Source organism: Pelodiscus sinensis, chromosome 1 (assembly GCF_049634645.1).
Source record: "Pelodiscus sinensis isolate JC-2024 chromosome 1, ASM4963464v1, whole genome shotgun sequence".
Taxonomy (NCBI): Eukaryota; Metazoa; Chordata; order Testudines; family Trionychidae; genus Pelodiscus; species Pelodiscus sinensis.
Genome location: NC_134711.1, coordinates 251,548,280 through 251,575,994, shown reverse-complemented (window position 1 = coordinate 251,575,994; position 27,715 = coordinate 251,548,280). Strand labels below are relative to the sequence as shown.

Below are 27,715 nucleotides of genomic sequence, written 5' to 3'. Positions count from 1 at the left end.
CCGGCTGCCTTTATGCAAATGAAGCCCGGGAAATTCAAATCCCGGGCTTCATTTGCAACTCCGTATGACTACATTACCCCCCCTAGTTCGAACTAGGGGGGTAGTGTAGACATACCCACAGAGAATAAGATGGAGAATCTTTTATTGCTTTTATATAAATCCATGGTATACCCACATCTGGAATACTGCGTACAGATGTGGTCTCCTCATCTCAAAAAAGATATACTGACATTAGAAAAGGTTCAGAGAATGTAAATTAAATGAGTAGGGGTTTGGAATGGGTCCCATATGAGGAAAAATTAAAGAGACTAGGATTTTTCAGCTTGGAAAAGAGGAGACTGAGGGGAGGTATGATAGAGGTATATAAAATCATGAGTGGTGTGGAGAAAGTGAATAAGGAAAAGTTATTTACTTGTTTCCATAATATAAGAACAAAAGGCCACCAAATGAAACTAATGGGCAGCAGGTTTAGAACAAATAAAAGGAAGTTCTTCTTCACACAGTACAGTCAATCTGTGGAATTCCTTTCCTGAGGAGGTTGTGAAGGCTAGGACTATAACAGGGTTTAAAAGAGAAGTAGATACATTCATGGAGGCTGACTCCATTAATGGCTGTTAGCCACTAAGGGTAAGGAATGGTGTCCCTAGCTTCTGTTTGTCAGAGGGTGGAGATGGATGGCAGTAGTGAGATCGCTTGATCATTACCAGTTCAGTTCACTCTCTCTGGGACACCTGGCATTGGCCACTGTCAGCAGACAAGTTACTGGGCTAGATGGACCTTTGGTCTGACCCAGTATGGCCGTTCTTGTGTTCTTATTTATTGGAACACTGGTTGTTTCAACTCATTGTGCAATAAAAACTTCTCTCTTATACGTACAGAGGTATTGATGAGGCACCTGTAGGAGCCTTGAGAAAGAAAATTACTTGATGAACTGCCATTCTCTTAAAACAGGGGTAAGGAACAGCAGGGGGAGCCCTGAACATCACAGGCCTGACCAATACACATTGTGGGCCAGCTGAGAACCATGGGCTCTCCCTGGAAGGGGGAAGGAAGTGGCTCTGCACGCTGAAGGGTAGACCTCCCTACAAGCACAGCCCACTATCACTCCTGCTGTGGGAGGGGTGGGGAGGGAAGGGAGCAGTGCCTGCAGGAAGACACCTGCTTCCCCCAGGGAGCTGCACCATGTAGGCACCCCAATGCCCTATCTCCTCCCACATCCCCCTCCCATCCATACCCCTTCCCATATGCCCCTACAGCCCAGACCCTGCAGCTCCACCCCCATCCTGCTCCTACACCTTCCCTCCCTTCAAGGCCCCGGACTCAGTTTCTATACCCTACCTCTTACCTGGACCCCCAGATCCATCCTGCACCCTACCTTCTGCCTGGTCCCAGCATCCCCATCGTACTCATGCACCCTTCCTCCCTTCCAGACGCTGCACTCCTACCCCCAGTGTGCTCCAGCATCCTCCCTCCCTTCAAAACATTCCCTCCCCTCTTGCCCATTCCTGCACTCTACCTTCTGCCCAAAACCTCCACCCCCAGCCCACCCCCGCACCCTGCCTTTTGCCCAGATCCTGCACCCCTACCCCCAGCCCACTCCCTGGCCGTACCCTTGTGCACACTGAAACCCTCATTACTGACCCCGACCCAGAGCCTAGGGTCCCCCACAAAATCTGCTAGCTCCAGGCCCCAAAAAGAGTTAATCTGCCCTGAGAGGTAAGCCCTGAGACTCAGCAACTTGCTCCCCCTAACCTCAGTTAGGGCTGGAGCTTGAGGGGAGTAAGGTATTTCTCAATTATTGAGGAGTTTTTGTTTGGTTGGTTTTTTGCTTCTCACTTGTGTATTGCCCCTGATCGATTTTTTCTGTGGGTCAATGGTCCCCAACCCAAAAAAAGTTCCCTGTCCCAATTAAAACATGTTACAATAATGACACATTCTTGATACACGATCCCAGTATATTTCTGGAACAGACTCTCTTGACCTTTAAGCCTGCCTTGAAAAAGGATATTTATATCTACGCTTGGAAGGATTACATTAGTAAATGTCAGTAAACAATCGATTTCATCCTACACACACAATTCAGCAAAAGACATTTCCATTGACAGTAACAGAAATTTACAGATAGGTAGAGTAAGAAAAATGCTGTTTGATTTAGGTATGTTTACTTTCTATACTTACATATGTGACTGATCATTTGTGTTTTAAAAATTATAAATCTTTAACATTTTGAATTTCAGAGTCTGTCACTAAATAACTAGTGTCTGAGTCCTCCTATTGTCTGATTCTCCCATGACTTCCCACACTTGTGAAAATTTAAAATCAATACAAAATACAAAAAGCTTAAAACCCATTATTTTGCATGACTGAAAATTTAAATTGATAAAATAAAAAGTGTTTAAAAACAAACATTAACATAACTTAAGTTATATAAAAATCAGGTTCAGACAACTCTATTTATATCACTGGGCCTACATCAATGCAAAAAATCCTAGTGTACATACGCCCTTAGCTGTATAGGGCAGCTAACCCTCTCAACCAATCAGCAGCATATTCTACCTACACTAAACTCAGTGGGTTTTTTGCTCTGTATGTCAAGAAAAAAAAAGTAGAAAACACAACCATTTTTCCCTGTCTCTATAAGGAGAGTATGTGGCACAATATATCTTTAGCACAGCATAGAAAATCCTATTGCTTTATTAAGAAATAATTGTTAGAATGTCAGAGTGCATTATCTTCAGTCCCATGCATTTTGTAGTGCCATTCAAATGAAGTGTCTTCAAAGAAAAGCTAATAATGCAAATCTTTTTATATGTTTTCATTAAAAATGACTACGCTTGCATGGAAAACAAGGACTTCCAGTGTGAAATAAAATAAAACACTCAGTAACAAAATAGCTAAGGAGACTCAGTGACGCTGCATGGCCTCTCTTCATCCCACAGCACTCACCTTCACACAGAAAACATAGCTGTATGAAGTGCTGATTTTTTACTTACCATTGCAACTCTTCTCCAAGCCTCTCTGATGAATCTTCAGCCAGCACTTTATACATATCATCTTCTTCAAGCTTTCGTTTATGACCAGTAACAAGTAAGGGGTTCAGCCACCTATTTAAATATAAGACAAAAACTGTTATATTTAGACAATGGAGCAAAAAGTGTAATTGACTTATGTATTAAATGGATTTCTCAGTACACGTTGAACCTCTCTCGTCCAGGACTCTCTGATCCTGCAACATCCATGGTTTGGCAGGACCACAGATGTTGCTAGACCAGAGACCCCAACCACAGAGTTGAGAACAGCTGGGAGCAGAGCCAGTCTGGAGGGTGGCAGCCTACAGGGCCAATGACCTGGGGACAGAGAGACCCAGAACGGGTTGCCACCCCGCAGTGGACAGGGGCAGGAGTGGCTACCACCCAGCATGGGACTGGGCAGTGGGGGCAGGGAGCCCCAGGAGTGATTGCCGCCTTGTGCGGAATCAGGTGCCCCCATCAGGACCAGCTGTTGCTTTGCGTGGAACCTGGTAGAGCAGGGAGCCCCAGAAGCAGCTGCCGCTTTGCACGGGCACAGGGACAGGGACAGGGACAGGGAGCAGAGCCCCATGAGCAGGCTGAAGGAAGCAGAACGAGGTGGGCCAGAGGACGTCAGGCCATCAGGTTTTCTGGGGGCAGCATCCAGGAGGGGAGCCCCAGGAGAGTTGGGAGACTTGACCTCCTCTGATCCAGCAAATTCCTTTGCTCAGGACCACTCAGATCCCAAGGGTACCAGACCAGGAAGGTCCAACTTGTACTTAGAAGCCTCCCCCAATTTATTACTGTGGTAACTCAGCAGTTCACAGTTTTTACCATATTTATCGTCACAACCCCTGAGTGATTTCAAGATAGGGAACTGAGAGACAGAGAGACTCAGGGTACATCTACATTGAAATAAGACACCTCTGGCTTGCCATAGAGGCCGAACGGGTGAGAGAATTTTAAGGACAGTATGTGCTGACAGAAGCAATCCCTCTATCAAAGGATGTGAGGCTCGGTGACTATACACTTCTCCCCAAATATTGGAGATCAGATATGATGATTTCTCCACAAAAATAAGGAATATCTAAACTCATAGAAGGCTATCACATCTGTCAGTGGTGATGATACTTATATGTCCCCCACATTTTCAGTCTTTACTTCTGAGTCAGACTGACAATTCCCATTTGGATACTATTTCACCTGTACCTATAGGTGGCTGGTTCTGAGTAAGCTGCACTGTCTGGTCTCTATCTGTGGGATCTGACAACTGAATGTTTTCCTGATACTCTCTTGCCGAGAGTCTGTCTGCATACATCTGTCTTTCCTGATAAGGTGCCAGTGAGGCCACTTTACCCAAGGAGATACATGCCGCTCAGGCCAAAACCCAATAGATGGACCTGGCTGGAAAGATCTCTTTACCCATGGAACCAGAGGGCAGTTCTGATCTGCAATCGGCATCTCTCTACTGGCCCCAATCTATTTGTGGCTGAGATGAGACCAGAGCCAACAACCTCCTTGTAAAACAGAGCAGAGAGAATTTCTTCTCCGGAGGTTCCAAAGGGGTCAGCAGAAGAGACAGCAGGAGAGCTCCCGATCCTTTTCTCTGCTTTGTTGTCTCTCAGAGAAGTAGTGAGCCTGACTGGCTGTAGTAACAGGCCTCACGTGAACTAGGGATGTGAATGGTTAACCACTAAGCATCACCCTAACCGGGTGATACTTACCAGTCATGGTTAACTGGCGGGGCCCTGCCAGAGCAGCCCCATTTGCAGCAGGACCAGCCTGGCACACTGTGTGCAGGGGGTGCTCCAACCTAGCCAGAGCAGTCCCTGTCCACAGTAGGGAAAGGGGGGGCACTTGCCTCCTCATCTGCCACCATTTAATCTAGCAGTGGGGTAACCTAAGGCTTGCCTGGAACCAGCCCCTGAGGCTCAGAACTCCCCCACAGCATTGGGGAGCCCGTGCTGGCACTCCAGCTCTCCTCCTTTCTGTTCCCCCCATGGGGCTGGAGCACACAAAATCTACTAGCCTGAGTCCGACTGATTTTTCTGTGGGACAGTGGCCCCTGACCCAAAAAAGGTTCCCTACCCCTGGTTTAATCAGTTAACCATTTAAATATAATGTTTAACTCATCACCTAATTAAACAGGATTTTACATTCCTAGTTCCAACAACTACTGTTAGTAAAATGCTATCGTTCTGGCTGAATCTATCAGCACATACTCAAAATACATACAATACAGAGGAACTGCAAGTATTTTATGTTTTGAACACTAGTGAACATTTTGCCAACACTTAACCGCAAATAAGCAGTTTTAGATCTCAGAGAGAGGCAGTATTCCACATGAGATAAATGAGAACCAATCTTGCGTTTGGGAGTTGTCTTCAAGTTTTGTGTCAATTTAACTGAAACTTCCTCACCACCACAAAGTCACATATCTTTGGAAAAAAGCCTTCTTCCTCGTAGAAAGAGGATTACCAGAGCTGGAACCATCTGTTCTTTCGATTTACTTTTGGAAGAAAATGATTGCAGTGAGGATGTAAGTAAGGTTTTGTTGGAAAAACAGCTGTTTTTCCAAAAAAACCTCTGTAGTGTAGACATACCTTCTGTCTCGGGATGATTGATCAATATAACCCTTCAAATTCACAGACATCTGTTTTATATCCATGGCTGTGGATGCAGCTATTTGCTAGGTAAGTTAAAATGTGTTTATTTATGTAAATGTGTAACCACTGAAAATTTCAGCAGTTACACATTTGTATGTGGGAGGAGGCAGCTCGCACCTGCCTCCCCGCCCCCCATGGCTACTTCTGTACCAGAGGCATCAGCACGGGGGGAGTGGAAGGGGGTGTGGGAGCTGCATGCAACTGTAAACATCCACAACCTAATATCCATAGCTCATATTTTGCAGATACAGATATGGATGTAGATACAAATTTTGTATCCATGCAGGGCTCTATGGATCGATATACCAGTCAGACAGTTAGTATATGTTAATTATGCTCAACAACAGCTAGTATTTTTAAAAGATTTTTACTTTGTGGACGTCTGCAAAGTTTTCCAGAAATAGCACAAAAGATTTATGTTATTTCATGCATAATTAGCATGTGGAATTCACTGCCACGAAATATCACTAAGTCCAGGCACTTAGTGGGATTGCAAAAGAATATTAGATATTTATATAGCCAATAAGGACGTCCATAGTTACATCACGTAGTGTAAAAAATGAGGAACTTAAGCATGGGTGTTTAGCAGCTGGTTTAAGAAGAAATCTCCCCTGTCAGCAGATTACTGCATATATGTCCATTACAAAGATTCTTGCAGGTTCTTCTGAAACATGGGGTTCTTCTGATTTCAGTGGGACCAGGATTTCACCCGTCATTCTTGTCACTAGGATGCTCAAGACATAAGCAAAACTTCAGTATGCTGCACCCCTCCACATAGTGCTAAGGTGACAGAGCTGCCCTGGATACTGCTCAATCAAGTCAAAGTGGTGGACAGGCCAAATCTGCCAGCCTAAGCAACTGCTCGGTTTGCCTATAACTAGAGCAATCCCTAATTCTAGACTAAATTGACAACTGCTCTGATCCAAGATGACAATTTTTCTGCTTCAATGTTCTTTATTTTCTAATTACATAGAGATTCTCATAGACTCATAGACTTTAAGGTCAGAAGGGACCATTATGATCATCTAGACCAACCCCTGCACAATGCAGGCCACAGAATCTCACCCACCCACTCCTGGAATAATCCTCTCACCTGTATCTCAGATATTGAAGTCCTCAACTGGTTTAAAGACCCCAAGATGCAGAGAATCCTCCAGCAGTGATCCATGCCCCATGCTACAGAGGAAGGCGAAAAACCTCCAGGGCCTCTGCCAATCTACCCTGGAGGAAAATTCCTTCCCGACCCCAAATATGGCGATCAGCTAAACCCTGAGCATGTGGGCAAGACTCATCAGCCAGACACCCAGAAAGTTCTCTATAGTAACTCCTATCATCCCTCCATTGGCCTATTTACCACTGATAGTGAAAGGTCAATTAGTTACCAAGATCATGTTATCTCATCAAACCATCCCCTTCATAAACCCATCTAGCTTAATGAAGCCAGATAGGTCTTTTGCCCCCACTACTTCCCTTGGAAGGCCATTCCAGAACTTCACTCCTCTAATAGTTAGAAACCTTCATCTAATTTCAAGTCTAAACTTCCTAATAGCCATCTTATATCCATTTGTTCTTGTGTCCACATTGGTATTGAGCTTAAATAATTCCTCTCCCTCCCTGGCATTTATCCCTCTAATATATTTAAAGAGAGCAATCATATCTCCCCTCAGCCTTCTTTTGGTTAAGGTAAACAAGCCAAGCTCCCTGAGTCTCCTTTCATAAGACAGGTTTTCCATTCCTCGGATCATCCTAGTGGCCCTTCTTTGTACCTGTTCCAGTTTGAATTCATCCTTCTTAAACATGGGAGACTAGAACTGCACACAGTATTCCAAATGGGGTCTCACCAATGCCTTATATACGGCACTAACATCTCCTTATCCCTACTGGAAATACCTCGCCTAATACATCCCAAGACCGTATTAGCCTTTTTCACGGCCATGTCAAAATGGCAACTCATAGTCATCCTGTGATCAACCAGGACTCCGAGGTCCTTCTCTTCTTCTGTTTCTTCCAACTGATATGTCCCCAGCTTATAACTAAAATTCCTGTTATTAATCCCTAAATGCATAACCTTACACTTCTCATTATTAAATTTCATCCTATTGCTATCACTCCAATTTACAAGATCATCCAGATCTTCCTGTATGATATACCAATCCTTTTCTGAATTGGCAATACCTCCCAACTTTGTGTCATCTGCAAACTTTATTAGGACACTCCCACTTTTGGTGCCGAAGTCAATAAAAAGATTAAAAAGATTGGTCCCAAAACTGATCCTTGAGGAACTCCACTAGTAACCTCCCTCCAACCTGACAGTTCACCTTTCAGTATGACCCGCTGTAGTCTCCCCTATAACCCATTGCTTATCCACCTCTCAATTTTCATATTGATCCCCATCTTTTTCAATTTAACCATGTGGTACTGTATCTAATGCCTTACTAAAATCGAGGTAGATTGGATCCACTGCATTTCCTTTATCTAAAAAATCTGTTACTTTCTCAAAAAAGGAGATCCGGTTGGTTTGGCACAATCTACCTTTTGTAAACCCATGTTGTAATTTGTCCCAATTGCCATTAACCTCAATGTCCCTAACTACTTTCTCCTTCAAAATTTTTTCCAAGACCTTGCATACTACAGATGTCAAACTAACAGGCCTATAGTTACCCGGGTCACTTTTTTCCCTTTCTTAAAATAGGAATTATATTAGCAATTCTCCAGTCAAATGGTACAACCCCTGAGTTTAAAGATTTATTAAAAATTTTTGCTAATGGACTTGCAATTTCATGTGCCAGTTCCTTTAATATTCTAGGATGAAGATTATCTGGGCCCACCCCCGCAATTTACTACCATTAAGTTGTTCGATTTTGGCTTTTACCTCAGATATGGTAATATCTACCTCCATATCCTTAGTCCCATTTGTTATGTTGCCATTATCCCTAAACTCTTCATTAGCATCATTAAAGCCTGAAGCAAAGTATTTGTTTAGATATTGGGCCATGCCTAGATTATCCTTAACCTCCACTCCATCCTCAGTGATTAGTGGTCTCACTTCTTTTTCTTTTTTTTTTTCCTATTTGTATGGCTATAAAACCTTTTACTATTGGATTTAATTCCCTTTGCAAGGTCCAACTCTACATGACTTTTAGCCTACACGCTAAACCTTTGTCCCTACACGCTCTACCTTCAATAAGGTAGCTTTCTTTGCTGGTCCCTCCAATCTTCCACTCCTTATATGCTTTCTGCTTTTTCTTAATCACCTCTCTGAGATGCTTGCTCATCCAGCTTGGTCTAAAACACTTGCCTATAAATTTTTTCCTCTTTCTTGGGATACAAGCTTCTGATAGCTTCTGCAATTTAACTTGAAATAATCCCAGGCCTCCTCCGCCCTTAGATCCATAAATTCTTTAGTCCAATCCACTTCCCTAACTAATTTCCTTAATTTATTAAAGTGAGCCTTTTTTAAATCAAAAACCCTAGTCTCAGATTTATTTTTGTTTATCCTTCCATTTAGTTTGAACTGAATTAGCTCATGATCGCTTGAGCCAAGGTTATCCCCTACAACCATTTCATCTATGAGGTCCTCACTACTCACCAAAACCAAATCTAACATGGCATCCCCCCTTGTTGGTTCAGCAACTATTTAATGAAGGAATTCATCACTTATCACATCTAAGAAAATCTGAGCCCTATTATTATTACTAGCACTTGTTCTCCAGTCTATATCTGGAAAGTTGAAGTCTCCCATGATTATGCAGTTTCCATTAGTATTTACTTCATTAAAAACATTAAAGAGGTCTCTATCTATATCCAAATTAGATCCCGGTGGTCTATAGCACACCCCAAGCACTATCCCAGGGGAGGATCTGATAGTTTTCTTCCTTGATGTGATTTTTGGCCAGACAGACTCTGTCTTCTTCATTTCATCACTTCTTATTTCTTTACAATCTACCTCATCATTGATATACAATGCTACTCCACCACCTTTACCTTTATTTCTGTCTTTCCTAAACAGCACATACCCTTCAATACCTGTACTCCAGTCATGCCTAGTATTCCACCATGTTTCTGTTATTCCTATAATATCTGGTTTCACTTCCTGGACCAATAGCTCTAGTTCCTCCATTTTGTTACCTAGGCTCCTTGCATTGGTGTACAAACATCTTAATGTTTGCTGTTTGGTCTCACTCATATTCTTTACCCAATTTGGTACGGACATTGTACCTCCAATATGACCTATTAGACTAGTATCCACTCTACCCTTCCTCTTTATGTCCATTCTCCTATCCCCAACTATATTCTTTCTTACTTCGTTTTCCTCCCTCTCAATGCTAAAATCCTGTGTAGAGATTACCTGGACATCTCCCAACCATCTCCCCCAAATTCCTAGTTTAAAGCTCTCTTAAGCAGTTGTGCCAGCCTCTATCCTAAAAGTCTATTTCCCTCCCTACTTAGGGAGAGAACAGTCCTCTGTCCATGAATGCCTCCCAGTGACCATACATCCCAAAGACCTCCTGAGCCATCTATTGAGCATCATAATCCTGTCACACCTTAGTTGCCCTTCTCTAGGAACAGGCAGAATCCCACTAGAGATCACCCGAGCCTCAATTTCCTTAAGCGTCTTTCCCAGCCTGGCATAGTCTCCCTTGATTCATTCCAGCGAGAATCTAGCCGTATCATTTGTACCTACAGGAAGGATGATCAATGGATTCTTTCCTGCTCCCTTTAGGATCCTCTTCAACCTCAGTTCCACATTCCGTATCTTAGCACATGGCAGACAGCACACCCTTCTGTTCTCTGGGTCAGCTCTGGTTACAGGCCTGTCTATTCTTCTCAATAAGGAGTCCCCAATCACGTAGACCTGCCTTTTCCTGGTGACAGTGCGATTCTCTGGTCTATCTCTTGCTTCTTCTGGCTGCAAGTCCTTTCCATTCCTGTTTTCCCTTGTAATCCTCTTCAACCCATCCTGTATCCTCCTGGTGCTCATTATAGGTGTTGTCTCCAACGACTCTTCCCCTTTATCTATGGGACTAACCACTCTTCTTTTCTTCCTTACCCTTCCACCTTCATTGTCCACCAGCTATACCCCTTCTTCACTCTCCAACTCCACATACCTGTTCTTGAGCTCTAATTCCCCTTCACTGCCCCATATTTTCCTTTGCCTGGTTCTCTTAGTCACATGCTTCCATTGTCCATTTTCTTCGCCCAGCAGTCCCTCCTCCAAGGCTCTTGATCCTGCTTCCATCTGCATATCTAAGCTTTCTCCTTCAGCCACCTCATGCCTTTGCTCCATCATCTGCTCAAACCCCCTTCTAAACTCGACCAGAGTTTCCACCTGCATCTCCAGTCCTCGGATCTTTTCTTCCATCAGCTCTATCAGGTGGCACTTCATGCAAACAAAACTCCTTTCAGGTACCCCCTCCAGAATCATGTACATCCCGCAGCTACCACATCCAATCATCCTCCTTGTGTCCTCTACTGTTTGGGTCATGGCCACTACTGCCTCTGTGTTTTATCAACCTACTCACCTAAATCCTGTTAATCCGGCGAACACAAAAAAAACCCAAAACACCCCCCCCCCATACACACACACAACAAAACAAACCCCAAATGAGTCCCACAATCCAAACTCCCCTTACAAACTCCCACTCAAACTCCCCTGTTCACAGCTCTGTTTGCTGGCTCCTGTGCCACTGCAGCTTTCTGTTACTGCCCGTAGGGCTACAATACCTAGCAAAAGCCACAGCCTGGACATTTCCACAAACTTTAATTCCTTAGGAAGATGGGTTTGGAAACTGTATTTTTCCAATTCTCTTTAAGCCTATTTGTAAAAAAATTTTACAGGAATCATCTGTTTTTACTCAAAGTCCAGCTGTTTTTCAGAAGTTGAGCAGGAACAAATTTGTTTATCCAAATTCTTCCCTTGAACTTAGATTTTTTTCAAGTGGTTTCAGTAAGCAATGTCTCAAATACTGAACTAGATATATAAGTGTGGTGTGCCTCTTAATCATCAGCTTAGTAATTTGATTACAAAAAGCAATAATGTTTTTCAGGCATTATTTGATCTTTGTGTGTTAATCATCAGCTTAGCAATTTGATTACAAAAAGCAATAATGTTTTTCAGGCATTATTTGATCTTTGTGTGGTTCTATTATTGCCTTTTTGAAGTGCTTACACACTTTTTCTTACTGACTAGTCCCTTATTCACTAAATGAATCAATGGTCTGGCCCAGTTTGGAGAAGCAGCATGGGGCTACAGGAATGAGCTGGTTTTTAAAGATTCCCCACACAAACCAGCTCCTGCCTGTCACTCCATGCTGCTGGCTCTTCACTCCCCTGGGTGCTCTTTATTTAAAACTTGGACCAGCAGGCTGGAACTGAGGCAGTCTGCCTGTCCTAGTTTTAAATGCAGAGCACACCGGGGTGTGCGGACAGAAGAGGGTTGTTGAAATTAACTGGGAATGTTAACCAATAAGCAATTGCTTATTGGTAAACTGGGTACAGCTGTTAACATCCCTAGTTATCTTATGACACTACATATCACTATAGGCTGTGTATGGTGTTCACCCAGATCACTTAAAAGTACACTGAAAACTAAAAGTATATTAAACTTAATTTAATCTTTCTTTGATGATTTGAAAGATGCTTCAGGCTCTTTCAGAACCTCAGGATCATCATTACCAGTATCAATTACCATTGTATCTGCAGAACAGGGATGGGGTACCTCCAGTGTGCCGGCAACACAGTCTGTCAGGATTAGTGGCTGTCTGCAGGCACAGAGCCCCACAGATCCCAGAGGCCACAGTTCACCATTCCCAGCCAATTGCAGCTGTGGCAAGTGTTGGCCTACCCTGCACTGCTTACCATAGTTCCCATTGGCTGGGAATGGTGACTCGCAGCCACTAGGAGGTTCGAAGCTCTACATGTGGATGCTCAGGTAAGCAAACTGTCTGGTGTTCCTCCAACAGCTAACCCTGATGAACTGCATGTAGGCTGGAGGTTTCCCACCCCTGCTGGAGAAGGTGTAGGAAATTGGGCTGAATCCGTAATGTCCTATCCTGGACGCTGCGTTTTTGAATAAATCCCTGATTTCAGCTTGCTTACTTACTTATCTTCCGCCTCTTCTGCATAAAAGTAGAGTGTACAATATGCAATTTCATTACATCCGTTATTAGACTAAAGATTAGTATTGGGAGATATCAGAAATGCTGGTTAATTGATCTTTTTGGTTAATTGAGTACCAGATAAAAGAGCTTTTTCTGTAATGGAAAAGCTAATAGTGGATTTAACTAATAAACAATTAAAGGATAGTAATATAATTAACACCAATCAACACTGTTTTATGCAAAACGTAGTTCCTGTCAGGCATACTCTAGGGGAGCCTGGACGGTCTTGCCTTGACAATAATAATACTGTCTGCCTTGACCACAGTGCGGATCTCTAACAAAGCAAATCCAGGCCTGTCTAAAGTCTGGAGCACGTAAGCACACAGGCAAGGCTTGTGAGGAAAGGTTGGAGAGGCAGGAATGTTTTCTGCACAATCTTGCAGATATAGCATGGTACAGGGAGACCAGGTAAAGACATCATGAGGAATCTTGTACCGGTACTTCTACTTCTGATAAGCAAAAAATACAAGATACAGCTTGAAAATTATTAAACACATAGTTTTTACTACATCCTGAGTAGCAGGATGTACCCCAAACAAGGGCATTGGGCACTTTAGGTATCTTACACAATATGTAATCAATTGATGAATATTATTAGAATGACCAAGTCTCGCTTTGCTATAAAATAGACTTAATAAGAAGAATCGATGAGGATAAGTAAACAGGATTGACCCACAGATCCTGCTCGTTATAACTAGAATAGACTCTATGCTGGCTACAGCAGTGAATGGCATCCTGAACAGTGGGAGTAAAAGGGACTATGACCTCCTGCCTGGTACTGTAGGTGGCATACAGGTGAAGTGTAAGTGAACTAGACTTAATTATTGTAATACAGTAATTCCTCATTTAACACTATAGATGCATTTCTGAAAACATTGGTGCTAAGCGAGAAAGTGCTATGCATGGTCAATTTTCCCATTAAAAATAATGGAAAAGGTGGGGGGTTGCATCTCAGGTGGTGGCGGCAAAGTCAATTTTTTGTTGGTGCGGGGTCGTCAACGTCAGCATTAGATGATGTAGATGAAACAGGGCTATCTTGTTCATCAGCTGATTTTGTTTAGGCTGACACCAAAACAACTTTTGATAGAGAGCTGCTTTGCTGCTTTTTGTTGTAAAGTTGCGTGTAGCAAGATATGGCACTTTCTAAGCTTTTCCCAACTTTTGAGCTCCGTTCATGATCAGGATCATTCTCATAAAAAATGTTTATTACATCACTTATAAGTTAAATGCTTCAGCCATAACTTTTGTTGATAATGTTCGAATAACTGGCTAAGCATGTTCAGGTTCATTTTCCAGCCATTGCTCATTCAGAAGCTTCAACTCGTCGATAGACAAGTCCTCCCCATGAGAGTCAGGCAAATCTTGCACTTCAGTAGCATCCACCTCCTCTAATCCTGCTTCACGGGATAGGGCTACAATCTGCTTTTTAGCTTCAGATATTTCAGTGTCACTTAATTTGATCCCCTGAACTCGTGAACACTTGCAGGCCATATATGACACCAAACTGCGTAACAGCAACTCCACAAAACTTCTGCCCAAGCCTCTGCTAGAATATCTATAGCATCTTTAATGTTAAATTTTCTCCAAAATTCCTTGATTGTAGGCTTATTCTTGCCATCTGTCTCCCTTATAAGCCTAGCAAACGTAAAGTGCAGGTAATACGCCTTGAAAGCAGCTATCACTCCTTGATCAAGAGGTTGTATTAACGAGATTGTATTGGGGGGTAAAAATAGCACTCAAATGTTTTCTGACAGATCAATAAGGCAAGGATGATGACCTGGTGCATTATCTAGAACAAGTAACATTTTGAAAGCAAGATTTTCTTGCAAACAATAGTCTTTCAACTCAGCAGTTAGGCATTTGCAGAAATAGTCTGTGAAGATGCTTGCAGTTATCCATGCTTTTGGATTAAATATCCAAACAAGAGGAAGATGATCCTTTGAATACCCAGCTAAAGCTCTAGGGTTGCCTGAACAGTAAACTACTACTGGTTTGAGCTTGCACTCCCCGCTGGCATTGGCGCATAGCATCACAGTCATACGATCCTTTGCGGCCTTAAAGCCAGGTGCATAAGCTTCAGACATGAGACATATATGTGCGTGCTGGCATGCACTTCCAGTAGAGTCCTGTTTCATCCAGGTTAAACACCTCTTTAGACGAATAGCCACCTTCCTTTATAATAGTTTCAAATATTGCTGGGAATGATCTGCAGCCTCCATGTCAGCAGCAGCAGCCTCTCCAGTTATTTTTATATTATCTATGTTTGAACACTTTTTAAAGAGTTCAAACTAACCGTGACTTGCATTAAAAGGCTTGGCATCGGCTTCATTCAGTTCTAATTTAACAGCATCATATAAAGCTTTGGTTTTTTCCTGAAAAATAGCCAAACTCAGTGGCATCTTTCATTCTGTTTGGTCTTCAATCCACATAGACAATCGCCTCCCCATATTTTTCATTAGGTTAGACTGTGTACGAACAACCTTCTTAGCACTCACTGGTGTTGCATTTTTGCAACTTTTCTTAATTTTCTCAGGTTGGGCACGGATTGTGCGCACACTAGACTCATGCATATTCAAAGCGCAGGAGATATCACAATTACGTTCACCTTTTTCAATTTGCTTAATCACTTCAAGTTTCTCTTCTATGCTTTTTGCTTCCAGAAGCAGATATATAACTTTCCTTACGCTTTCCACTCATGATAAGGGATAATACATGTACTTTGTACACTTCACAGCAAGGTATCTAGCAACACAAGTCATCGCGGTTTGTTAAAACACAAATATAAACAAACACGTGAGTGAGCGGAGGAGCGCTAATTCCACGTGTATTCATCCACTCATGCGTATGACCACTGTTTTCACCAACTTATACCACCTCGTGAAGTAGTCCGCCACTTGATTATTTTCGTGTTATTTTGAGGACGGTGTTATGCGGGCACATGTTAAATGAGTAATTACTGTATAATAAATCTTCTATTAATTGATTTTGCATTGTTCTGCGCTGTACTAATTGCTTTAGAATTTATAGTATTTAAGGTTTAAATTGTGTAGTAATTGTTTGTTTTTAAGGCTTGTAAAAATGTAACAACTATATTAACTGCTTAAAGCTTGCAATAAATAAGAAAGTGGTTAAATCTCTCTGGAGTGTCCTGGTTTCCCTTGGATCTAAATTAATTGAACCACACGACACATACCCGATGTATTTCTTCAATAAGACTGTAAGTCTGATTGATAAAACATAGAGGCAAAAAAAAATTTTCTTTAAGTGTAACCCATACACCTATGGGTGTGGGGCACTGTCCCATGTAGTGGCATTTAGACCACTTACAGAGAAAAAGAATGAGTTTGCTCTACAGCCTTAGCTGAGAGCCATCTGGCTTTCAGCTCACTTTGTAGAGGCTCATGCACTAAGGTCCCACCTGTCGGTGTTATATAAAGCAATTGATTTATACCACAAGCCAGACAAACTCAAATGAGCAATTACAAGCACAATGTAGGAGGGACTCTGACAAAAAGTGGACTCATAGTAAACCCCAAATCTTTAACTCAACATGCTAATTTGTGTGAAAAGCTACAGTCTTGTCTTCCTAAATTTTACACTGCATCTTTTAACCTAGCAAAAACAAGGCCTGAGACATGCCTATCTTAATTCTATGCACTTGTGCCAAACATGTTAAAATGGAAACAATTTTCCAAAACAAAATTATCTTTACTGTCCAAACTGTCAAACTAACCAGTGGCGCTAACTCAATTGTCTTCTAATTGTTAAGGAAAATAACCAAGCCATTCAAATTAATCCCTCCAAGCCTTTATTCTTCCCATAAGGATGATCCTGCAAACACAAAAGCACAGGGCAAAAAATATCAAAGAAACTATTTTGGATTTTATTAATCTCTGTGCTACTGTAAATAATTCCACCGAAAATTTCTTTAAAAAAAATTCTTACTGTTGCCCTTATTTTCATAACTTCTACCAATTAGCAGGCAAGATGTCATTTTATAGTAACCTCGGAGTTAAATAAATTATCACTCAATTAACATTATACCAGTGACACCATTATAAAATAATTGCTTGCTTGCATTCAATGGATGTGACGTCCATGGACGTGACACTGTTTGTTTGTTTTGTTCCTGAGCTCACAATTTTTCAGTCCACAACCCCTAGAAATGTTAGACCAGGACTGAATCCTGCCTATTGGGACACAGGTTCTGCACCTGCACCATATCTGTATCACTGTGCATTAATCAAGTCAACAAAAATAGCTAAAGCAATACTGGTTTATTTAACAAAACACTAAACTTAGAAAGCAAACATAAAATCCAGTTGTCATGATGAAGCCTGGAATAGACCAGAACCCCAAACAGGAATGATTTAAACCAGTGTTTCTTAAAGTGTGTTTCACGGCACACCAGCGTGCCACGAGGCAGTACGAGGTGTGCCGCAGAGATATAGTAATCATATGTCCCTTTTTTCCCCAGGACAGTCGCAGATTTAAAGACACCCAGCACTAGCGCAGCGCTGCAGCAACTCCCCGCCTCCACCCAGCACCTAAGCAGCTCCTTTGGTGCTTTGCGCGGGCTCCCAGGGCCACTGCCAGTGGCGTGTAGTGTCCAGAACTCCAAGTTCACGTGCAGTGCATGCGCTGCCGGCCGGCAACCCTACTCTCCCCCATGTGGCCCTTCCCTCCCGCCATGGGACTGCCTCTGCTGTGTGCGGCTGCCAGCCCAGCCTCCTCCATCCACAGGTGGCCACCACCGCTGCTGGAGGGGGAAGGGCGCTGGTTGGGGGTCAAACCCAGCAAGCCGCTCCTGGGAGCTGCTGCCAGAGTCCCAGCAGGGAGCGCGCAGAGCCCGGCTGGAGCGCTGCAGAGCGGGGTATGTTCGGGCTCTGCCGGTGCGCTCTGTGCATGGCCCTTTCTCCCCCACCAGGGGAGCGGCAGTGCACAAACCTGCTAGCCCTGCCATGCTCTGCAAGCCGGGTCTGGTGGGGTGGGGGGGTTTCTCCCCTCCCCACAACAATCCTCCTAATGGGAGCCAAAGCTGGTGCAGGGACTGGACTGCACTAAAATTAGCACCACGGGAGGCCCAGCTCCAGGTCCGGCAAGCGGTCCTGCTGGGGCTGGGGATGCGGGGACTTCTGGGGCCTGACCACGGACTCCAGCCCCGCAAACTGGAAGGCAAAAGGTAGGGGAGGGGCATGGAGAGAACTAGGGGGAAGAGGGGGTGGGAGAGGAAGGGGCTTATGCTGAGGGGAGGGGGACAGGGTAGGAAAAGAAAGAGGAAGGCACCAAGGGACAGGATGGAAGAGAGACAAATGCCAGGGGGCCAAGTGGAGACAATGAGGAAAAGGGCAGGAGGAAGGAGGGAGGGAGCCGGGGGGGGGAAGAAATGAAGGGGACAGAGTGATGTTGGGAGAGGAGAGGAGAATTGGGGGCAAGAGGGAGGAAGGGGAGGGGAGGGGGAGGTGCTGGGAGAAGGGTTGAAAGGAGGGGTGGACATGAGGAAGGAGGGGATGGAGCAAGTCATGTGTGAGGGCGCAGAGGGGCATGAGAGGAACTGGGGCAGAGGGTAGTGAGGGGATGGGCATCAGGGAGAAAGAGGGCAAGGTGGGCAGGGGCTGTGAGGGAAGGGAAAGGCACCAGGAGGGTGCAGGGGTATGGGAAGGTGCAGGTGCCAGAGAATTCTGGGAGTGAAGCAAAAGGGCAGACACCTGCAGGGGAGGGACCACCACCAGAGGAGAGAGGCAGGGCAGGTGTGTAGAGGGAAATGTTAGAAGAGGAGATGAGGAGGGGTAGCTACACATGATCAGACTGGGGCTACTGGAGTCTTGGGTACAGGGGGGAGAGAGGTGCTGGTGCACGGGGTTTGGTCCCACATGGGCTGAGTGCAATCAGAAGGGAAGGAGTCAGGACAGCAGAGGAGGGTGAGGGGTTGGGTGGCAGCAGGCACCGGGGGAGCTGATTGAATAAGGGGAGGAGACAGGGCAGCAGAGGGAAAAGGTAGAGATTTATAAGATATTTATTAATAACTTGGGTGCCACAGTGGCACATCCAAACAAGCCACATGAACTCAATATTAGTGCACAACACAAAATTCATTCTGCTCATGAGAGGAAAATCTTACAGGGAACACTTCCCCCAGCCTCTCCCCTCCCTCCTCCCCCAGTTAATGTGATACAAATTGGGTTAATGCAATTGCAGGATAGTTGCATAAGGGGGCTTCGGTGGGGTCCAAACTCATTCCTATTGGTAGGAGGATAGTGGGAAAAGTTCTTAGAGGAGGTCACATGACACCTTTTACTTCTGGTCATGTGTCCATCTTGAGCCCGAGAGTCAGGGGCACGGTTAACAGAGGTCAGGGGGTATGGCTAATGTGTCCCTAATGTTGGTTCAGAAAATATGGTCACCATACGCGGAGAGAACAGAGTTCAAATGGCTCAAATGGTTCAAATGGTTCAATGGCTCAAATGGTTCAAATGGTTCAAAAAAATCTTTGGTATTCCTCATAAAAAAAATTGTTTGGTGTTCCTCAGTCTTAAAAAGTTTAAGAAACACTGATTTAAACAGTCCTACCACTGTCTCAATGTCCGGAGAAAAGAGATAGGTGACCATCTCCAGACTGAGAAAAAGGAACAGAGACGGGACAGAGTTGCAGAAGCCAGGTAAGTGGACAGTCTTCTTGTCTCTGGTCTTCTTTCTTCCTTTCTTCTATGCTTGACACGCCGTCCTGCGTGTGGCGTGCAGACTGGAGGACAAGATGGTACATATACGTGTGTGTATGACTGGTCCTGCTGCAGACTCCTAACTAAACAAAATAAACCCAATGATAGCAGTCATCAGAGCTGTGAAACTGGATTGCTGCACCACAAAGGGCTGTCAGCAACTAGGCTGGCTTCTGCCCCAGACTGCCTACAAGGCCAAACAGCCTGCTAGCTGTCGCCCTAGCACCGCTGGGTTGTGCAGATGACATGCACACAGAGAGCCCTGGGGGAAGGGTGAACTCCCCTTACGAGCCCTCTGGTTACCAGGCAGATTAGGGTTATGTAGCTATGATCCTTCTGATTACCTGGCAGATTAGTGTTATGTAACCCATATCTTGAAGGGGGTGGGGGAAGGAGGACATAAAAGAAAACTGGCACCCCTCCCCCAACAGAAAGGAGAAAGAAAGATAGAAAATTATAAGGTTTTAAATAATGGGGAATCATGTATTTTTTCAGTGTGAATCATACAGCCCAATACCTTAATTTTATATTGAATGAAAGATTTAAAAGTTTCACTTAATAACATATATTTTTGTGGAACAACACAAATACAGGTTTAAAGGGACTTCTTCAGCCATTTGTTATTATTCTCTGCACTCTCTGTTTTTCTTCCTTCCAATTTGAAAGCAGACAAAGCTATACGAAACAACTTTTTAAGGCAGTGATGTTTCTGTCATCTACAGGAAACTTTCAGGAATAGATTGGTTAGTGGATGTATACAGAAACATAAAATCCCTTAAGTTTTTTAATTAATCTATTGAAGACATTTTTATCCTTTTCTGGGATAAACACAGAATAAATTCTGTCAGTTTTCTAAAAGATACAGGTCCTTAATAATGAGTTTACACCACTTAAGCCATCATTACAAGTGAACTTTCCAATGAGCAAACATTCAATACCATAGTATTTTTTCCCTGAGTTGTTCAGTAAGAATTAAGTGATGTAGTTGATAACGACACATACAGTATAGGACAAGTGAAGTGACTTAAAGGGACAATGTTGAGTAGATAAGGCCTAACACATGAAGATTTATTTTAGGAGGGTAAAGGGAGAAAGATTACAAAATGTCTTTAATGTAATTACACCTATTTTGATTTAATTTAAATAAAAACATGGTGATTTGGGGCCTCTATATACAAATTTTGAAGAGAAATTTACTTTAAGCGCATGGCCTTGATCCTGCCATATGATATAAATTAGTGGGATTCTGTGTGGCTATTGAGTACTAGTGAAATTAACAGGTTCTGCAACAATGTGGGAGTCTGTCTAGATGCAATCCATGGAACAAAAAGGCTATGTCTACACTGCAGCACTATTTCGGGATTCCTCCAATATCCAAAAATAGCTATACCGTGTCTTTTGAGCACGCCAGTTATTTCAAAATATAATGGGCTCGCTAGTCCAACATCCCTCATTCCATGTAAGCCTCGTTCCATGAGGGGTAAGGGACATTTTGGAAAAGTGATTTATTTTGAAATAAGTACTGTATAAACAGCACCAAATTTTGAAACAAGCTATTTCAAAATTAACTTAAAATAAGCTATGCAATTTGGGTCCCTAAGAGTGCGCCTACACAGCAGGGCTTCACTAAAAATAGCTATGCAAATTGAGCTACATCCATTGGGTGGCTTATTTTTAAATAATTTATTTTGAAATTGGGAGCATCTACACAGCACTTATTTCCAAATAGATCACTCTTCCTCCGACTTCCCTTACTCCTCAAACAATGATGGTTACAGGAGTTGGAGTAAGAAGTCCTCCAGCTTGACAATATTTTGAAATAACTGCCTGCTGTGTAGTCGCGGAATAAGTTATGTTGAAATAATGTTGCTGTGTAGACGTACCCTACTCATTGTTGATTTATTTACAATACTTAAGCCTGGGAAAACAACATAATAGATGTAAAATAGACTTTTTTAAATTCTCAAGTTTTAAAGAGGCACTTTAGAATGGATGAATTATAAGTCAGAATAAAAATCCATACCTTGCATTTTTCTTCCACCACTAAAACATGCATAGGTAAACAAAATTAGACAAAAAAGCCTTCACTTCTAGAGAAGGAGGAAATCTGCCTCTGAAGCTTGTTTCACCTACCTACATATATGAATGAGGCCCAAGATACTAGTGCTCCAAGCTCCTAAGGAAGCTTTAAAACTGGAGAAGCTAAGAAATAAGCAGATGAATTTTGTATACTTCCCTAGGCAGAGTGCAGGATTTCCTTACTAGGGGAGCTTTATTTGGTGGAAAGAGCAGTAATGCCCCATTGAACCTGAGATTACTGAAAAAGAAAGACGTAAATCAAAGGCATAGTCAAAGGTATGGGCAAGATATGGCCCACAGGCCTGATGCAGCCCAACAAGCCATTTGATCCATCCCGCGGTCCGCCCTGCCTCGCCCCCGCCACCAGTCCAATCAAGACCCAGGGTGTGGGGTAGTGCACCAAGTATCCTCTCCCCATCAGGGGCATGTGGCACCAGAGAGAACCGCCAGCTGTTCAAAATGGCTGGCAGTTCTCTGTGGGTGCTGTGTGCCCCAGGCAGGGTGGGAGGAAGGAGAGAACTTCTGTGCTTCCCCACCCTACGGGGTAACACACAAAGTCTCCCTGCCCTGCACACAGTGCCTAGGGAGAGCCACTCCTTTTGCCTAAGGCCCCACCCCTCCCAGGGCTGGCCTGCAACCACTACCAACAGGTAAAGTGGCCCCTCCTACAAAAATTATTGCCCAGCCCCGGCATACATTAGGGATGGAATTTCCATCAATTAGTCAATAAGTGGGGAAGCTGCAGCAGGGTCAGCTCCCGGCCCCAGGAGCTAACTCCACTGCGGCTCTGCCTTTAAAATGTATAAAGAGCCGGCAGGCTCTTAATACGTTTAAAAGACTGAAGTGCAGTGGCGGGACCCAACACATGAGGACAGCTGATTCTCAGCTCCTCCCAGCTCCCTTCCCCCCTGCCACTGCGCACCAGCCTTTTAAATGTCTTAAGAGCCTGCCAGCTCTTAATACGTTTAAAAGGCTGGTGCACAGCGGGGAGGGATCCGGAGTGAGCCAAGAATCAACTGTCCTGGCTCATGCCGGACCCAGCCTCCCCACTCCACGCTTCTGCTTTTTAAATGTATTAAGATCCAGCAGCTGATTCCCAGCTCACGCCCTATCCCTGCTACCCTCCTGCCTCCTCTGAGCCCTACAAAGACGGTGCTGGGGGAAACCAGCTTTTAAGCCAGCTCTCCCCAGCACCGGCTCCTGTTTCTCCTCCCCCCCTCCCCTGCTGGCAGAGGCAGCAAGGCGGAGAAAGTGACTAGTTGAGGGACTAGTTGACTAGTTACTTACATCCCTAGCATAGACCCAACATTAGCACAACTCCAACTGGAGCCGTAGTGCTTAAGGGGATGTATGGGCCTCTATGGCGACAGGTCACAGTTTACACAGCTCTTTCAAAACTTCCAGTGACTCATGCCCAGTATTTCCAACCCCAAATGTTACAAAACCATGTTTGTAACATTTGAGTCAGGCCCCAAAAAGTCATATGGTCTGCTGAAAAACAAAACGTGAGACTAATAATATTGGGTTCTTTTTATTTGCCTTCTGTTTGTTTAAGTCTTTAGGGCAGTGGGTTTCAAACTGTGGTACACATATCCCTAGGGGCATGGGAGCTCTTGTCAGGAGGTATGGGAGAAAAATCCTATAAAGGCAGAAACACATTATATTCAGTATAGATGTTTTCAAACTAGTATGTCATGCATTGTTAAAAATGAGCCATGAATTTGGAGTCTCTGGAGACGATCATTTTTAGTGACTGCCTTGTCTATTTTCATTATTCAAATTGGGAGTAATTAAAAATATGTGGTTTAAAAATGTTTTTGTAATTATTTGTACTTCAGAAATGCTATCGTCTTGTGTACTAATACATGGTAAAACATGTACCCTAGGCTCCAGAACTACATCCCATGAGTGTAGCTCTCCTCCCTCTTCCCTCCTCCTCTCCCCCTCCCACGGGAGCTCAGCGGAACATCTAGGGGGCAAGCAGCAATGCCAGGTAGTTCAGGCCCACCCCACACGGTGGGGCTCAGGATGGGAGCACCACCTCTACTTCCTTTACCTCAGCAGCCCACCCAGTAGTGTTCCCCATACACTGAGTGTTTGGGGAGCTACTCAGGAGAGATTCAGATGCTGCCCAGCTGATCAGCAGAGCTCCCACAGCTCAATCATTGCCAGCAACATTTGTCGATACTAGTGATACATATCCACATATGCCTCAATGCATATAACAAGATGTATTCCACGTGTGGATGGAAAGAACGAGAGGGACCACTGTCAACCAATCTGTCAGGGTAGGGGGGGTTAATAAAAAATTGTAACTAGAAGATGAAAAAAGGCAGAAATTGGGGGAGCATGTAATCCCACATTCCACCCAATGGGTCACTTCTGCCCGTCTCAGATGGGGGTACATGTAGATTGAATTATTTAGAAAGGAATACACAGCCTAGCAGGTTTGAAAAACACTACTTTAGAGTACCAAGTATGGGGGACTCGTTTCCATTCTTCTCTCTACAACTACAATCGCTAGAAACTTTCTTTTTTATAAACAATTGAAGCAAAGATTCTAATGTATTCACATGAATCCAGTAGTCAGGACTTAAGAAAAACAGCAATTATCACAATCTCCCTCCCAATGCCACTCATGGGATGTAGTTTTGGAGCTTAGGGTACATGTTTTACCATGTATTAGTGCACAAGACATTCTGAAGCACAAATAAAAACATTTTTAAACCACATATTTTTAATTACTCCCAATTTGAATAATGAAAACAGACAAGGCAGTGGCTAAAGATGATGGTCTCCAGAGACTCCAAATTGATGGCTCATTTTAACAATTCATGACATACTAATTCTCCTTTGTCCTATTACTGCAGAAATGTTAACTGCCTACTTCAATTGAAGCAGTTTCTAAGCAGTTCCTTAGCAGTCAGTCCACTTTAAATTTAGCCTCAACACGTGGATCCCCAGAGGATAAACGGAACAACCAATAGTCAGGAACGATACTGTAGGAAGCAGCCAGCTAATAATTGGGTATTGCTTTGCAAGATTCCCCAGAGAGCCACGTGCTACTTAAGGGATCTCATTTAAAAAAGAAAAAATAAACCAGGAGTTTGCTCGAGGTAGGGTAGATTTCGTTAGAAGGAACAAGTGACTGGTTCGCCTCTGCTCATTGCGTAAGTGGAAGAAACAGCTTGTTTGAAAATTGCTGACAACTTGCATCACAACTGACCTAAGCACAGGTGGCTCAGACAAGAAGCTGTGACCCAAGTAGCACATTCCCTTTTTCCATTTACTACACAGAACAACATCATGCCGGGGGCTGAAATCAGTCCCCAACGAGGCAATTCCGCACAGCAGCGAGCATCGCAGGCTCCCTATTCGCGATGGCGCTGCCGCCCCCCTGCCCTCCCACGGGCGCACAGCATCAGCCCAGCGAGCAGCGGAGGTTGGCAGCTCCACCAGCCTGCCCCCGGCTGTGCGCTCTGGCTCGTCCGGACCGCGAGAAGCGGCCTGGCGGGAGGCTAAAGGACGCGGGGCAGCCCGGCTGAGCGGGTCGCACGGGACCTGACCTAGGCTTGGAGAAGGGGGCTGGTCCCAGCGAAAGGCCCCCGGCCCCACGTGCACAGCCTGCCTCCCCCCTGCTCTGTCCGCGGTAACACTCCCCCCCCCATGTGCACAGCCTCCCCCCTGCTCTGTCCGCGGTAACACTCCCCCCCCCCACGTGCACAGCCTCCCCCCTGCTCTGTCCGCGGTAACACTCCCCCCCCCACGTGCACAGCCTCCCCCCTGCTCTGTCCGCGGTAACACTCCCCCCCCCCCACGTGCACAGCCTCCCCCCTGCTCTGTCCGCGGTAACACTCCCCCCCCCACGTGCACAGCCTCCCCCCTGCTCTGTCCGCGGTAACACTCCCCCCCCCATGTGCACAGCCTCCCCCCCTGCTCTGTCCGCGGTAACACTCCCCCCCCCATGTGCACAGCCTCCCCCCCTGCTCTGTCCGCGGTAACACTCCCCCCCCATGTGCACAGCCTCCCCCCCTGCTCTGTCCGCGGTAACACTCCCCCCCCCATGTGCACAGCCTCCCCCCCTGCTCTGTCCGCGGTAACACTCCCCCCCCCCATGTGCACAGCCTCCCCCCCTGCTCTGTCCGCGGTAACACTCCCCCCCATGTGCACAGCCTCCCCCCCTGCTCTGTCCGCGGTAACACTCCCCCCCCCCCATGTGCACAGCCTCCCCCCCTGCTCTGTCCGCGGTAACACTCCCCCCCCCATGTGCACAGCCTCCCCCCCTGCTCTGTCCGCGGTAACACTCCCCCCCCCCATGTGCACAGCCTCCCCCCCTGCTCTGTCCGCGGTAACACTCCCCCCCCCATGTGCACAGCCTCCCCCCCTGCTCTGTCCGCGGTCACACTCCCCCCCCATGTGCACAGCCTCCCCCCTGCTCTGTCCGCGGTAACACTCCCCCCCCATGTGCACAGCCTCCCCCCTGCTCTGTCCGCGGTCACACTCCCCCCCCCCATGTGCACAGCCTCCCCCCCTGCTCTGTCCGCGGTCACACTCCCCCCCCATGTGCACAGCCTCCCCCCTGCTCTGTCCGCGGTAACACTCCCCCCCATGTGCACAGCCTCCCCCCCTGCTCTGTCCGCGGTAACACTCCCCCCCCATGTGCACAGCCTCCCCCCTGCTCTGTCCGCGGTCACACCCCCCCCCCATGTGCACAGCCTCCCCCCTGCTCTGTCCGCGGTCACACTCCCCCCCCCCCATGTGCACAGCCTCCCCCCCTGCTCTGTCCGCGGTCACACTCCCCCCCCCCATGTGCACAGCCTCCCCCCTGCTCTGTCCGCGGTCACACTCCCCCCCCCCCATGTGCACAGCCTCCCCCCCTGCTCTGTCCGCGGTCACACTCCCCCCCCCCATGTGCACAGCCTCCCCCCTGCTCTGTCCGCGGTCACACTCCCCCCCGCCAGCCCGGCCGGCAGCTCCTGCCCGGCTCTGTCCAGCGCGTGCCCGGGAGGGAGCCTGAGCCCCTGAGCGGACCCTGGGCGCGGGGCGAGCTCCTGTGCGCGCCTGGCTCCGACGCCTGCTCCTGGCGGCCCGAGCAGCCCGCGGGCCGGGGACTCACCAGAAGAAGAGCCGGGAGCAGAGGTTGGCCGCCTGCAGGGGGTTGGGCTTCTTCTCCCGCCGCGGCGCCTCCATCCCCTGCTGTCACCTGCAGCCGCCGCTCAGTGCCCGGCCCGCAGCATGCAGCTGCCGGCAGCCGCCGCCTCCCCAGCCCGGCGCCGCTTCCGGGAAACCTGACACCCAGCCCCGGCGCCCTCGCACGGCCGGAGTCCGCCAGCAGCCGCCGGGGCCAGGCATCGCCCGGGCACGATCCCCGCGAAGCGCTGCCCCGGGACGTGGCAAGAGACGTGCTGGAGCGTGGGCGGTCAGCGCCGGGAGACCTACCGCCCGCCGGCAGGGGGGCTCGGGCCTGGCCTTCAGTGCGAGCAGGATTTCAATAAGCCTCCTTTCTTCCAGCTCCCGCACACGCGAGCCCCCTCCTGGCTCCGGCTACAGCTGCCCAGCTCCCCTGAGGGGCCGCAATGTTTGCAGGATTTGCGCCTTAGAAAGTTAACGGGAAGCCACAGGAGGCCAGCTCCATGGGGGCAACGACCTTAGATCAGTGGGGTTATAATCTTTCATAGGTGCCCCTGGAACTGACTGGATAAAGTATCAGTCTCTGTAGTTGTGGATTGAAGTCCCATCTTGGTTGTCTTTATATCATGTTTTCTGACAGGAGGTGGAAATGGGCACCAAGGGAGGCTTAGGTTGGACATTAGGAAAAACTTCTTAATTGTCAGGGGACATCTATGCTAGGAAGTTAGTTTGAAATAACTAGATTCAAAATAACTCCTGAAAGAACTGTTTCGAGATAGCTTATTCCCCAAGAAAAGAACTAAAAACTAGTTTGAATTAGCATTTTGCTAATTCGAACTAGCATGTCCACATTAAGTGGACCCTGAACCAAGGTTAAGGATGGCCGGAAGCAGTGCCGGCAGGGCATCAGAGGAGGACTTAGAGTGTGGAGATGCTGTCTCAGGCTAGCCGAG

At 46.0% G+C, this 27,715-nt stretch overlaps 1 protein-coding gene across 1 annotated transcript in view; it reads right to left on the bottom strand.

Moving 5' to 3' along the window:
• Nucleotides 1–27,221, bottom strand: part of ABCC4 (ATP binding cassette subfamily C member 4 (PEL blood group)) — a 203,069-nt gene extending 175,848 nt beyond the window's left edge. Inside the window, exons 1-2 of the mRNA XM_075918815.1 lie at nt 26,749–27,221; nt 2,994–3,104 (exon numbers count right to left, since the gene is read on the bottom strand). Coding sequence (XP_075774930.1) covers nt 2,994–3,104; nt 26,749–26,822 — 185 coding nt within the window. The 5' untranslated portion in view covers nt 26,823–27,221. The remainder of the gene's footprint in view (nt 1–2,993; nt 3,105–26,748) is intronic.
• Nucleotides 27,222–27,715: the final 494 nt, after the last annotated feature.